The sequence below is a fragment of the Podospora pseudoanserina genome, chromosome 4, assembly GCF_035222485.1.
Source record: "Podospora pseudoanserina strain CBS 124.78 chromosome 4, whole genome shotgun sequence".
Taxonomy (NCBI): Eukaryota; Fungi; Ascomycota; class Sordariomycetes; order Sordariales; family Podosporaceae; genus Podospora; species Podospora pseudoanserina.
In genome coordinates, this window is record NC_085923.1 from 1,737,196 (window position 1) to 1,751,168 (window position 13,973).

Sequence of the window (13,973 nt, forward strand, 5' to 3'; positions counted from 1 at the left end):
TTGTCTGTCCGTTGTCAAAAGATATCGACAAAACAACAGCAGTGTCAACACCCTACCTACCATGTGAACTCAATCGCGCAGAGCGAACATCACGATCGACACAATTGACAACCGACGAGGCATGGCTGAAGAAAAAACATCAACAAAGTAAAATGGGAGTTGAAAACCGCCCGTGTTTGCCTGTCCCTCCCCGTCCTCCCGTCCGGAGAACATTTGGTAAGACGAGTACCACTCCACCAACAGCAGGCATTGGCGGGTATAGCGGCATAAAAGAAAGTCTTGGGGAGGGTGCATCCCAGCGTTGTATCGCATGATAGGGACACAACACCCTAGCCCAAGCATCAGACGAACTTCCTCGACCAAAACCATCTGGGTGCTTGAGCACTGCTGATGGAGGACATCAGCAAACCAAGCCGTTACACACACATGACGCGCTTAAAGATATCTGACCAAAAGGCCCCAAGTGCTCGCCCCGAGGGCACTTAATTTACGTCGTGCTCACAAAGGTGTAGGAGAGGAGGTCTTGGCAGGGGAACTTGACCGGGTGATAATGACAACCAATCTAATAATGGACCAACAGGTCACAAAGAAACGAGAGAAGAGTATTTCTTTAAACATTCAAATAAATATTTCACCCGCTACATCCCAAACAGCGCTCTTCAATAGCAAGCAGCAGGGGGTATCATCTATACATCATCATGATCCATGTCCATTCCATGATACACAAAAAAAAAAAAAAAAAACAACCACATCATTAAAAACCAAATTCCAAAATAAAAAAACTTTCCAAGTAACTTATGACAAACTACACAATCCCATTCCCCATCCAGGTTGAAAGAAACCATCTAAGGCTTCCACCGGAAAGCAGGGTGCTTCCAATCCAAATCCTGCACCTCCTCCCTGCTCATCCCCGCCAGCTCCTCCTCCACGCTCAACGTCTCCCTCCTCTTATTATCCTTCTTCATCCAGAACAGCATCGCAGTAGCAACAATCAAGATGGTCGAAATGGCCGCCAGGTTCAGGCCGTTACCGATAGGATAGTTCGGCCCATCAGTAGGCAGAAAAGACCAAGTGCTCACCAACCCACCAATGTTTCCGCACATGACGTTCATGCCGATGGCGCTGCTGCGAGCCGTGTCCGAAACAACGTTGGCGCTGACCTGCGAGTTGGTCATGGGGCCAAGCGCAAAGATGGACGACGAGAGCAAAAAGATGGCGGCATAGCGGGCCTCGGTGTTGGTGGTGGCAAGGAAGATGATGAAGCCGACAATGACGAGGGGTGTGCAAGACATGATGATGATCTGGCGACGGTCCATCTTCCAGCTGATGGCGGGCAGAAGGAGAGTGAAGAATCCACCGACGACATACGGGGGCACAGTCAGGAGCTGGGTCATGACGGTGGACTTGCCGGGGTAGATGGAGCGGACGATGGTGGGGGCGAAGAAGCTGACGCCCTGGACGGTGATGTTGTTGAGCAAGAAAATGAACGAGGTGCTGAGCGTCACAGGGTTGAGGATGCCGCGCATGAGCTTCTTGACGTCCATCTTGTCGAGGACCTCGGTGGTGCCGACGCGCTCAGACTTGATGCGGAGAATGGCAAGGTCCTTCTCCGCCTGGGTGAGCCAGCGAGCCGTCTCGGGACGGTCAGTGAGGGTGATGTAGGAAATGAGAGCAAGAACGCAGGTGATGACGCCCTCAATGGCGAAAATCATGCGCCAAGAGGTCAGGCTGCCAAAGCTCTCGAGCTGGAGGATGCCGGAGGCGAGGAGACCACCGAAGGCACCGGCCATGGGAGCCATGACGATGTAGAGACCGAGACGGAAGGTGAGCTCGGAACGGCGGTACCATCTCGAGAGATAGTAGGCGATGCCGGGAAGCATACCAGCCTCGAAAGCACCGAGGAGGAAGCGAACAGCGGCGGCCTGGGCGAAGTTGTTGACGAAAGCCATGGCGATGGAAAGACCACCGAAGCCGAGGGAGATGGTGGGGATGAACCAGCCGGGGCCAAAGTACTTGCAGCCGATGTTGGATGGGATCTCGAAAACAATGTAGGAGATGTAGAAGACGGAGAGAAGACCGTTGTAGTCGTAGCCGGTAAGATTGAGATCCTTCTCGAAACCAGCAATCCTGGCGTTGCCGATGTTTGCTCTGTCAATGAAGCAGAACAGGTAGAGCAAGGCAACAGTGGGAACGATCATGAGATCCAACTTCCACCGAAGCCTGCGCTCAGCCTCAGGATCGATGTGAATGAGGGCGTTGCCATATCTGTCACGCTGGGTTAGCACGGTGCTGGCTCTATCCATGGTGCAATGCAATGTGGAAAAAACATACTCGTCTGTGGCAGCGGCGTGGTTCTCTCCGTGACCCTCGGCGTGGTGGGCGACGGCCTTCTCGTCCGAAGACGAGCTGGCCTCGGGGGTAATAGCTCTCTTTTCACCCATGGTTGCTGTTTGAGGGGGGGGGCGATCGAGTCAAGTCCGTTGGAAGTGGGCAAGAGGGGATGGGGAGGAGGTCCTCTAACAGAACGGCAGGAAGGGGGACGAAGAGCTGCTCTTTATCCAAAAGTCTCTGGCCCATGTCAAGGTAGGAGTGGATGACGTTTTGCCATGTGGGATTTTCCACCCGTGGGGATGGATGTCTTCACGATGCGGTGACCCCGTTGGCCCCGTACACTATCCGACGGGTGGAGATGTCACAGATCCAAGACATTTCTGGGGAACTTGGGGCCCTACACGACAAGCCAAGGTAGCCTCGACGGCTTCCAAGACGATCCGGTGGGAGCCGCACGCAAACTTTAAGTGAACGGCAATGAAAGTCGGCAATCCCCAACTCCTCCAACTGAGTGTTCTGGTGCGGTGAGTGGCCAGCAACTGCCTATCGATGCGGGGGACCAGATCCGGACTGTGGGAGGCCAGGCCGGGGTTTGGTTGGGGGCATTACCGCGGATGGCCAACTGGTTCCACCGCCGGTGTGCTGCTGGATCTGGGGAACTAGTGCAGTCCGAAGGATGCACGCTGGCCGGTCTTGTTGCTGTTTTGCGATTAGCATGTTTCTGCATTTGCTGAAGCTGAAGTTGCCCACCACTGCCAACGCGCCCAACCGTGGCCGGGCTGTCCTTGCCTCACTACCAACTTCCCCAGAGACGACATGGATCATGGAACTTCGAAATGCGGAGGAGGTGGAGAGTCACCCCGCGGGGTTGAAGAACCATCCACGCCATCTCCACCAGACTCCAACTACCCCAACTTTTGATGGTCCACTTTACTTTTTCACCATTGACACCATTGGTGTCTTTGTGACAGCTGCTCCATGCTGATATCCATAAAGAGTGGCATCCAACTCACTGCCGATCAACTTATGGAGACTCTTCTCATTGTAGTCAAAGCTGCGTCAGCGCCAAAGCCAGCATCAAACCCCCGCATCCCAAATGGATAAGTCTTTGTCCCCCGTTAGCCTCCTCTGGGCATCTACAATTTCCAGATTTTCACTGGTCAAACTTCTGGCTGTTGGGTAATTATCGCCAAGTTGGACCAGTCCGACGCCGGCCTGGGTTGGTGGGGACTTTTGCCGCCCGGTGCCGCCTCTCCCCTATTTGCGCCTGGAATTTTTAGTATTGGCAAGTCTCTCACGATGTTCTATGACTCTTGGACAACGTCACCCAAACCCACCGCCTTCCTTGTGAAACGAAGAGCAGGTGGAAGAACCAGTACACCGCTCATGATAGAGACTTGCAACGCAATATCAACGCCTGAATCATGCTGAGCACCTAGGTAGGGTGGTAGATCTCAAGCATCTAGAAATCACTTATTGAAATCTCAGAAAGCTTGTTACATAGTTCAAAGGCCTGTTCATCTATGAACACGTGGAAGGCCTTGATCATCTCAGGCAACGCAACATTACCATCTTTTTTTTCTTTTTGTTTTTTTTGGTTTTTTTGGTTTTTTTCCTTTTTTTTGCTTAGGGTCTGTTGGTCAGCCCTTACCGCAAACATGTCTCCACCGTCCCTACATTAGCTTGACATATGCAAACTCGTCTGAATAGCTCTTCCAGGAGGTGGGCTCGGGAATCGGCCCGAGGCAAAAAGGCAGCTCTCAACACATTGCCAGAATTCAGCCTGGAGTTCCCCTCTGACCGAGCAAACAATTTTCACCTTCCAGATATCCGGAGACATAGCAGAGAAAACAAATTCTTTGAGTCATAAACATTCATTTTCAACACCTGACTCGTGGGAATGGCTTGAATTCCGCTGAATTGATTTATCTCTCGGAGATGCCTCGGCTCTCTTGTCTAGACCCTGGTAGTACTGCGTGACTGCGTGACTGCCTGGCCTGTGATGTCGAGCATATGCAAAACAGGCAGCTCGTTGTTGATGGTGACAGGATGGGCTATATGTACTGCGTGGCGTCGTAGCTCCAACCGTTTGACATATGCAGCCCTCCCAGCATCACGACCCTTGAAAAGCCACCTAAAACCTCTTGGAAAGGTCCCAATCATCACTTATTGGTTGCCCTACCAGCTTGACAGTTCGGGGTCGTACGATCACCCCCGCATAGAATTATTTGGGGAAAGGAAGCTGGTGTCGAAGGGCAGGGGGCGACCCACAAATTGTGAGGGTTGGTGAAGGTGAAACTGAACCGGACATCTCTGAAAAATGGAACAAACAAGATTGAACAAATCTTGTCTCTATGCATTCTTTTCTCCTTGTCGGTTGCCCTCCCCTTTTCTAACCCGGTCGACCGGTGTTAGCCGGCTTGGGCTGTTGGGATCATTCAGTCCCAGCACGAAACTCTCCTGGCTATCCCCCCACCTCCCACTATAACGCCTCCCACCACACCTCCTCTTCTTCTCAGGCGTCGTCTGCTCCCCAGCTGCGGGTGGCTGACCTCGATCAAACCCAACACTATACTGATCACAACACCCCTCCAACCCAACCTCACTCATCCTCGTCGTCGTCGGCGTCTCCATGTCATCGCACGTCGTAAAATCCTCCCTCAATAACAACCCCCTCCCCTCCCTCCGACCTTCCACCCCCTTCCCTCTCGACCTCGGCGGCCCCAGCCCACTGATGAAGCTCCTCAAGCTCAAAGTGGTCGTATGCGGCGTCCTATGATTCGAAATCAACAACGCCGGCGGCTCCCTCACCTCCCCATTCTCGCCCGCAAAATACAACTCGGTGACGCTCTTCCCCCCTTCCCCATCGACGACCCTCATCGTTCCCAAGTCCAAGCTCCCCCCCTCGGTGTCGCTGGTGTCTGTATCCCCCCTCCCCCCGCCTCCCAAAAACCCAGGCCAGACCCTCCTCATCAACACCCCCACCCCAGGCGCACAGGCACAAATAACCGCCACATCCAACTCCAGCACCGTCATGACAAAAAACGCGAGCGTGTTCGCCACCTCGACACCTTCATCCTCGTCGTCGTCGTCGCCGCCGGAGTGATGGGTGTGGATGTAGCCGCCGGCTTTGAGACTGAGTTGCAGTCTTGTCAGGCTAGCCACAGCGACGAAGACGCCTAGGCTGAGAACCACGCCGAGAATGGCCCGCTCTCGGGGGGGGATTTGAAGACGGACGATAACGGGAATGATAAGCATGATGAGCCAGACGTCGGTGGCGGTGTGTAAACTCGTGCTGGCGATGAGCAGGGGTTTGAAGTCGAAACAATGCGGGACGGCGGTGGGGGAGTTGAAAAACAGGCCGGGAAGGGGGTGGCATTGGAAGATTGTGATGAATAATAGTGGGATGCCATAGCACATCACAGCGATGATGGTCAGAACGGTGAGGAGTCGCAACCGGCGGGTGGAGGCGCAGGAGGAGAAGATCCTGAGGTAAAAGGACAGAATCGAGAGTTTGGTCAGGCAGAGGGAGAGTTGATAGAAGATGAGGGCGAGGTAGGTTCGTAGCGTATAATGGCGGTCGTGATGGGTGGTGGGGAAGGAGGTGGTTGTTGTGGTGATGGTGTAGGTTGCGCAGACTGCTGTTGAGAAGAGGAAGGACGACAGGATGAGCGTGTCTTCCCACCAGAACCATTTTTTGAGGAGGAACAACCGGGAGAAGAGCCGGGAGAGGAGGAAGAGGGTGCCGATTATGTGGGGGGTTAGGATGCCGAAGAGGATGCCGGGGATGATGTTTTGGGGGGGAGAAGGTGAAGATGCATCGTCGGTTGTGGATGGGGGTGTGATGTTGCTAGAGGGCTGGAGTAAGGGGAAGGTGAGGTTGAATTTGGTGTGGCCTGGTTCGGTTAGGCCTATTTGTGCGGCCATGATGGCGGCGGTGGTGAGTGTTTAGTGTTCTAGAGTTAGTGTCATGAGTGGCTGGCGGACATCATCGGTTCGGCCTTGCTGTGATCTGTGATCTCTCAATGTGCGTTCCTTTTTAAATCCTCTCTCACTGTTCACAATTCGCATCCATCCCTTCTGTCGCACAAAAAAACACAAAAAGGAACAAACAGCAACCAAGCAATAACCAAATCGAGGGCAACGGTGTCATATAGCAACACCCGTCCGCATCCCTAGATCTGCACCGTCCGATCCCCTCAACCACCACCACCCTCCTCGCTCCCTCGCATTGTACATACGAGACATACATGACCGACCACCAAGCGACAGAGAGATCCGGTACACCACCCACACGGACTCACCACCCAGACAGTCCGGCCCAGCCCCAAACCAAGCCTCTCCCGTCTTCGTTGCACTGGATCACGGAAGAAGAACAAAACCTATATCAGGAATCTGCCATGCACCCTAACCCGACGGCAGCATGCACCCTCTCCGTTCTCCCCTAACTCCAAATTCCCCTCCCCATTGGCTGACTGCAAACAGTGCAACTCGGCAATCATGAACGGCAGAATTGACCTGCATATGCAAGAGCGCAGACAAAACTGCGGGGGTGGAGGCAGATCCCACCTCGTCCGTTCACTCTCTCCCTGTTCTGGTCATCAATCAAGAGAATAAAGCCATGTCCCGTTACTGCCGTCGAGCTGTCGATATTAACAGGCGGGAAAGGCGGCCACGGGCCAATTTCGCCATGGTGTGTGCTGAAGCACGCAAGGCCAGATGGTCAATTGCCGGATGCTCGCAGACGGTTGCTTTGACATGGCCGGCCGTGCCTTGGTTGTACTAGGAAACACCAACTTTTTGTCTCCAATCCGTTGTCTATCAAATGCCAGAAACAAAAATGTCTATTTTATGAGAGAAGCCAAAAGTTAGGAAAAAGAAGAGATGCATGGATCTATTACCTGACCAACACACACCTCAGCACAGTTCTTCATGAAACTTGGCCATCTCCAACACCACCCCACCGGAACTCGACAATCTGTTGTCCTTCGGCAGACCAAACGGCATAGGTCAACTGCTCGGCCTGGCTCCCTCGAGAACCCACGCGCGGGCCTCTCCCCGCTAAATGCAACCCTCACGCAGCAGTGCGTTTGTGGAGGAAGACAACTACCGATCTGTCAACCCGTCTTTGACATCTCCAACCGTTCATCAAGGCACGACGACCTTGTGATATCGTCATACCCTCCCCCCATCTCCCCATCAACCCTCACCCGCCACCCGCCCCAGCCTCAAATCTTCCTCTTCACCAACCCCCTCCAAAAGTCAAAACTGTTCTCATCACTCTGCAGCGCCCAAACCCTCCCCGTCCCCCTCAACGCCCCGTTGATCCCCCCCTCCGTCACCTCCTCCGCCTTCAACATCCCCCAATCCCTTGTGATGCCCACCACCCTCGCCCTCACCCCCCCTTCCGCCTCCAGAGTCACAACCTGGTTGCTATGCAGCCAATACCGGTAATACTTCTCCTCCAACTCCTTGCTAAAACCCCCTTTCACAAACTCCCCATACAACACCTCCAACCTTGCCAACAGTCTGGCGAGCAACCTCTCTATTTTGAACGGTTGAAGGCTGTCTTTGTTCGACATGAGCGGGATAACCGCATCAAGCGAGGTAGTTGGTCTCGCATTATTCGTGTTAATTCCTATCCCCAGAACAACCTGGTAGTTCCCTGCCGTGTAACTGCAATTTGCCAAAATTCCAGCAACTTTGACATACGTGACAGAGTCAGGGTTGTTAGGATCGCGTACGTAGACGTCATTGGGCCATTTCACTTTGACAGGGAAATCCTCGTAGCCCACGTCGTACGTTTTGATCGCTTCCACGATGGCGATGGCGGCGAGGTATTGGATAAAGACTATTGGTCTGGTACTGGTGAGGTGAGCAGGGTGGTTGATGACTGTCGACATGATCAACGACCCCGGAGGGGCAACCCAAACATTTGACCCGCGCCCTCGGCCAGCGACTTGGGTTGTTGCTGCGAGGGTGAAACCCGTGGAGAGGTGGGAGAGGAGCTTGTGGTTTTTCTCGAGGAGGGTGTTTGTGCTTGTCACTACCTCGCCGTACATGAGCACATCGCCCCATTCCTCCGCCCCGGGGTTTTGCTCGCGGGATTGGCGAAGACTGGAGTAGTAAACCGCGTGGTTGAAGTAAGGCGTCTCCTTGGGTTCCGGCCAGGCTGTTTCATGGGATACTATGCGCTTGGGGATATGGCTGTAGTTTGTTGTTGGGTCTGGGGAGCCCCGGCTGGGGCTTATTCTTGGTCTTTCCAGCTCACTCTGGAGGGCTCGGCTGAGGGATGTCAGGTCCCAGCGGGATTCTGGCTTTTCGAGGTGGAAGAGGTCGTTCTCGCCTTTGATGTACTCGTCGCCGTCTTCTTTTGTGATGATGTCGTCGAGCGAATGGAGGAGCTCCCCTACTTCGTTGTGATGGATGGAGGACACGTGAAGTTTGGAAAGACTGGGAACGGCTGTCCCTCGGCTTACTTCCAGTCCTAGTTTGGTTAGACAGGCCTTGAGGAACGTTGTCCTAGATGGTTCGTCTGCAGCGAGCTCCTCAATGAGCTTCTCATACTCGGGCAGGTCGGAGTGTCTGCCGAGATTGACGGCGTCGAACCTGGCACATATCAGTCCATCATCCTAGAGACAAAAAAAAAAAATAGCACTCACTCAGGATGAGGCCCAGTCAAAATCGCCGCTCCCTCCCCAACCTTGCAGTACACCATTGCAGCCTTTACCTCCCCCGATTCCACATCCAAATCCCCCTCATACTCAGCCAAAATATCAACCTCGGCCCCCTCACCCGCAAGCTTCTCAGCATCAACAAAAACACCACCACCATTATAGTAGCATTTAAACACCTCCGGAAGCTCCCCATCCCCATCAAATCCCTCCTTCCTCACCCTCACATCAGCAGCTCTTGCCCCACGCTCACTATGATACTCAAACCCCTTGAACGCACCACCCCTACAAATCCCAGGATAAAAACCCAACTCCCTGCTCCCCACAACCTCCATTGACGCATTCCCAACCTCAAACTCACACCTCTGACTTCCATAGTAGCCACCTGCACAAAAGCCCAAATACGCCCCCCCGCGACGGACATACTGAGCGATATTGCGGTTTCCGGGGCCGTTGAGAACACGGCAGTACCCTAGATCAGCACCGCCAGGGAAAACAAGCAGAGCGCAGGTAGGTGCCCATGGCTCCTTGAGAATGGCAGTTTCTGTGATGGGGATCACGGCGTAGTTGGGGGAGAGCAGCCGGCGGAGGGAGTAGATGCAGTGGCGGACTGACTCGAGGGTTGAGCCCGTGCCTTTGGAGATGTAGACATTGTTAGTTGGAGGTTGTTATTCTAAAGGGACGATTAAAAATCCGCACCTGTGTAGACCAAGACATTGAGCTTGTTGAGCTTTCGTGAAGTCATTTCAGCTGTTGTGAGTGTGTTGTTGCTGCTGCTGCAGGGGTGTGACTCGGCGGCAGCTCGGGACTGGAGCAAAAAATAACGTCAAAGGTAGTGGCGGATATGTGTCCAAGCCTTTTTACTCTGTCAAATAGTCTGAAATAATAAACAAAAAAAACAAAATATTTTTGTTGGTGCAACACAGGCTCGGCCGATCCGAAAAGATACAATGGGCTCAGCACCTTCCAAGGACGACGACAAGAGACCGACGGTTGAGCAGCCGACACCGCCGGCGGCGGCGGCGGCAGAGCAGGAGGATGATGAGCCTGACGAGTGGTGAGTCCTCTCAACGTTGAGAAGCGGTTGATACTGATGACTGACTGTGGCAACCATGCAGGGACAAGCGTATTTTCAGCACCGGCTGCGCAGGTACGTTTTGGTTTTTTTGAAGAGAGAGTGATTGGGGGTTGATGCCGTTATCCCGGTGATTGCTGGACGGACCTGGGTTGAGGATGACCCGCCGCTGATGTGCTTGAACACAGAGGAAAATGCAAAGTTGACCGACTGTTACTACGAAAAGAAGGACTGGAGGCAATGCAAGGAAGAGGTATGTTATCAGTCAGTAATATTGAGTGATCTCGAGACTTACAAGACACAGATGGAGATGTTCAAGCAGTGTTGGAAGATGCAGGGCAACGATAAGCGGACTGATAGCAAAGATGTCTGATAACGACAAGACATGGCCATTTCACCTGGACGCAACCTTGACATTATGTATCATGATATTAACCTCTCTCTCATGATTTATTTTGGCCCGATTCGATGAAGAATAACTGCTGTGGCCACTGAGAAAAGACTGGAAGGCTGAATTGCCCTGTCCAACACCCCTTGCAACCATTTGCTCAGCGCTCGCTCAAAGGCCCAAGCTTCTGCGCAAACCTGCCAGCCAAAATTTCCACTCTTCCATCATCGTATCAACACCACCACCATCACCACCAAAACAACCATCTCTCCTCCTCCTCCCTCCCCGCGCATCGCCTATACGACCACCCACAATGCGCACCACCGCCCTCCAAGCCTACCGAAAAGGCGTCCAATCCCTCACCCGCCCATCAACCACCTCCTGCCTCCTCCCCCCATCAACCACCACCCGACAAGCCTCCTCAACCACCACCCCCCCAAGACCAAACCCCTACATCCGCAAACCCATCTCCAAACCCCTCACCTCCAAAACCCTCCCTCCAACACCCTCCCCCGCTCCCACCGTCGAAGAAGAACCCCTCATTCCCGAAGCCCCCCAAACCCACGACCTCGACCCCTCCTTCAACCCCCCTATCCACAACCCCTCCGCCTCCCCCCCCTCCCAAACCTTCACCACCGCCATCTCCTCCCCCTCCCGCCCCTTCCCCCCTTCCGACTCAGGAATCGACTGGTCCTCCTCCTTCCACGGCCTCAGCACCATCGCCTTCTCCCCCGAAACCTCCTCCATCCTCATGGCCCCCCTCGACCCGATAGACGTCGAAATGAAGCCAGACGGGATAATCTACCTCCCCGAAATCAAATACCGCCGCATCCTCAACCGAGCCTTCGGTCCCGGCGCCTGGGGCCTCGCGCCCCGCGGCGAACTCGTGGTAGGCGAAAAGGTAGTAACGCGGGAATACGCCCTCGTCGTGCACGGCCGGTAAGCCCCCCCCTTCCCCTCCCCAAACAAAAGAAATACTGTGCTGATATGAAATGGGAAAAAAAAAGATTCGTCGCCCAAGCCCGCGGAGAATGCCAATACTTTGGCGAAGACAACATCCCCACCGCCGGCGAGGGCTGCAAGTCCAACGCCCTCATGCGCTGCTGCAAAGACCTCGGCATCGCCTCGGAGCTCTGGGACCCGAGGTTCATCCGCGAGTTCAAAAAAAAGCACTGCCACGAGATCTGGGTCGAGCACGTCGTTAACGGAAAAAAAAGAAAAGTCTGGACGAGAAAGGACAGCGAGCCCATGTATCCTTACAAGGTCTCCAAGGGGGGTGCCACGACATCGAGTTCATCAGCAAGAAGGGATGATCTTGGGCCGGTGGTATAAAACAGACCGAAAGAAGAATTGTAAGATATGGATGGGTTTGTGAACGATAGACAGCTGCATGGCACATCGATGTTTTGTTTTGAAGTAGATGTTTATATTATACCAATCACGCTATACACCATGTATTCATGGAGAACAGAGAGACCAAGTCCCGTCTTTTCCTCGCAGCGAAGCTCCTCAGATCTACCTCTGTAGTGTATTTGTCTTGAAAATAACCAAAAAATCCAACAAAACGCAGCACTCCAACCTAACCATAACCAATGATATGGAAATCTTGTTGTTGATCCTGCTGTTAAAAGACCATCTCACATCTATTGTCCCCCATTAAACCCCGAGCTCCTCCCCTGCTCCTCCTTCTTCCCACCAGCACCGGCAGTATTCCCCCCCTGTCCCCAAGCCCACGGCATCCAACCCCCCGTCGAAGTACCCCTCTCCGGCACCTGCCTCCTGTGGACCCTCGGCTCATCCTCCTCCCCACTCTCGGCCTCTAGCTTTTCAAAATCCTGCTCTGACCGGCTCTTGGACAAACCGCTGGCCGACCCGGGGGACCCATCCTGCGACACCGACCCCGGCCGGTTATCATGCAAAGCTGCCTGTTCCTCCCGGTCAAGCGCCGACATGACAATGTTGAGTCTCTCTCGCTGAGCTTGAATAAACGACATACGAGCTGAGGCGCCCGCTCCACGGACAGAAGGGGGGATGATGCTTGACCATGAGTCTGGTCGCTGTTGCTGCGGTGTCGGGGTTAAGGGAGCAGCAGAGGCCGAGGCAGCAGCGGACACGGCCGAGGCGAGGAAAGAGTAAAAATCCGAGCCGAGGCTGGCGGTGTGAGAAGGGGGTGTTGCGCCTGCTGTGCTGCCCCAGCGGGCGGAAGGGAGGGTGAATTTCGCGAGGAGCGATTGGGTGTATGACTGCGGAGTTTGAGGTTGGGTAGGTTGAGAGGCGGAAGCGGAGGAGGCAGCGTCGGGGGAAGGGGGGAAGCCGAGGATGTTGGTTTTGAGGTATTCAATCGCTTGCTTGAGGTAGGCGACACCTGCTGCTTTGAGACGGTCGTGGGCCGAGGCGATCAGTTCCTCGATGGCGGTTTCGTTTTCTTCGAGTCTCGGGTGGACGTATTCCTCGTAGATGTACCGGGCGCCTTGGGTTTGGGGGAGGACGAGGTAGAGGAGGAAGAAGAAGCGGAGGTAGGCGTAGAAGGGGATCCTGTTTGGGATGGTTGTTAGGGGATGGTTGAGTTGGGGGTCAAAGGGGTGGGCGTACCAGCAGAGAAACCACTCGGTCCAGGACTCAACGAGGAGCGCGCAGGCGAGGACAACCCAGTACATGAGCCATGGTGTAAGTTGGGCTGGGTCGGATGTCTTGAGGGCTTTATAGCTGGCGAATAACGGGAAGAGGAAGGATGCTATAGAGCTGTTTCGGATCGAGAAGCACTGGTTAGAGTGCCATGTTCAGATTTGTCTGGCAGAGAGAGCAATGACGTACGAGAGGAGCTTGGCAAATATGTCAAACATCCTGGGTGAGTATTACAACAGATCTCGGCGCAAATCACAGTCGCTGCGTTTGATCTTGATTCCGAAAGACGGACTGATCCGGTATGTTGGCGATCACCCTTTATCCGGCGGCTGTCCTGGGGGAAGTTGGTGTCGCGGGGGGGGTTGGACGTGAGAAAAGGGGAACAATAGAGAAGGCGACGGCGCCGAAAAGTGGGTAGAGTTGAAGTTAATAAAGCGATGACGGTACCCGACCTGATAACATGAGGCCCGGACAAGGCGGTGATCAGCTAGCGGCACGGGCAGCCTGTCGGGCAGCACGAGGCCACCTCAGACATGGAGCATACATAAGGTACCTAGCTGGAACAGCTCAGCAGACCAGCTGCTACCTTACAGTTGGTGTCCTTTCGACTTTTCGAGGTGCTGACGGGAGAGGTAAATGCGGAGAACCCCACTATTCGGTGCATCCCAAATGCCCGATAAGGCCGATAAGCAACGACGTAATGCGGGGTCGACCACGCTAAAGCCGCGTCTGTCCGGCACTGGAAGACACAGACTCCAGCCTCCCGTTCAGCTGATCCATGTCTTATTGTGGCTGGAATGCTCGAGCTATCATCAACATCTCACGCATCTATCTGTCTCGACCGGAAAATATCATACTTAGATCATTACATGTTCTATTG

General features: G+C 54.0%; 6 protein-coding genes across 6 annotated transcripts; 2 read left to right on the plus strand and 4 right to left on the minus strand.

The window, feature by feature from the left end:
• Window positions 1-845: 845 nt before the first annotated feature.
• On the minus strand, window positions 846-2,441 carry QC764_403310 (uncharacterized protein; the record flags this gene model as incomplete). The annotated part of the gene is made up of 1 exon (XM_062946614.1): window positions 846-2,441. One exon carries the CDS (start codon window positions 2,439-2,441, stop codon window positions 846-848), a length of 1,596 nt encoding a protein of 531 aa, XP_062800388.1.
• Window positions 2,442-4,683: 2,242 nt separating this feature from the next.
• QC764_403300 (uncharacterized protein) lies at window positions 4,684-6,258 on the minus strand (the record flags this gene model as incomplete). Its single annotated transcript, XM_062946613.1, has 1 exon — window positions 4,684-6,258. One exon carries the CDS (start codon window positions 6,256-6,258, stop codon window positions 4,684-4,686), a length of 1,575 nt encoding a protein of 524 aa, XP_062800389.1.
• Window positions 6,259-7,559: 1,301 nt separating this feature from the next.
• Window positions 7,560-10,972, minus strand: BPL1 (biotin holocarboxylase synthetase; the record flags this gene model as incomplete). The annotated part of the gene is made up of 3 exons (XM_062946612.1): window positions 9,705-10,972; window positions 8,994-9,639; window positions 7,560-8,940 (listed from the first exon to the last, which is right to left on the minus strand). The coding sequence occupies exons 1-3, from the start codon at window positions 9,748-9,750 to the stop codon at window positions 7,560-7,562; spliced, it is 2,073 nt and encodes a 690-aa protein (XP_062800390.1). The 5' UTR covers window positions 9,751-10,972.
• On the plus strand, window positions 9,852-10,453 carry QC764_403280 (uncharacterized protein; the record flags this gene model as incomplete). The annotated part of the gene is made up of 4 exons (XM_062946611.1): window positions 9,852-10,062; window positions 10,124-10,155; window positions 10,269-10,333; window positions 10,385-10,453. Exons 1-4 carry the CDS (start codon window positions 9,956-9,958, stop codon window positions 10,451-10,453), a joined length of 273 nt encoding a protein of 90 aa, XP_062800391.1. The 5' UTR covers window positions 9,852-9,955.
• QC764_403270 (uncharacterized protein) lies at window positions 10,782-11,974 on the plus strand (the record flags this gene model as incomplete). The annotated part of the gene is made up of 2 exons (XM_062946610.1): window positions 10,782-11,407; window positions 11,476-11,974. 2 exons carry the CDS (start codon window positions 10,782-10,784, stop codon window positions 11,798-11,800), a joined length of 951 nt encoding a protein of 316 aa, XP_062800392.1. The 3' UTR covers window positions 11,801-11,974.
• A 137-nt stretch (window positions 11,975-12,111) lies between these two features.
• On the minus strand, window positions 12,112-13,710 carry QC764_403260 (uncharacterized protein; the record flags this gene model as incomplete). The annotated part of the gene is made up of 3 exons (XM_062946609.1): window positions 13,283-13,710; window positions 13,061-13,210; window positions 12,112-13,003 (listed from the first exon to the last, which is right to left on the minus strand). The coding sequence occupies exons 1-3, from the start codon at window positions 13,309-13,311 to the stop codon at window positions 12,112-12,114; spliced, it is 1,071 nt and encodes a 356-aa protein (XP_062800393.1). The 5' UTR covers window positions 13,312-13,710.
• Window positions 13,711-13,973: the final 263 nt, after the last annotated feature.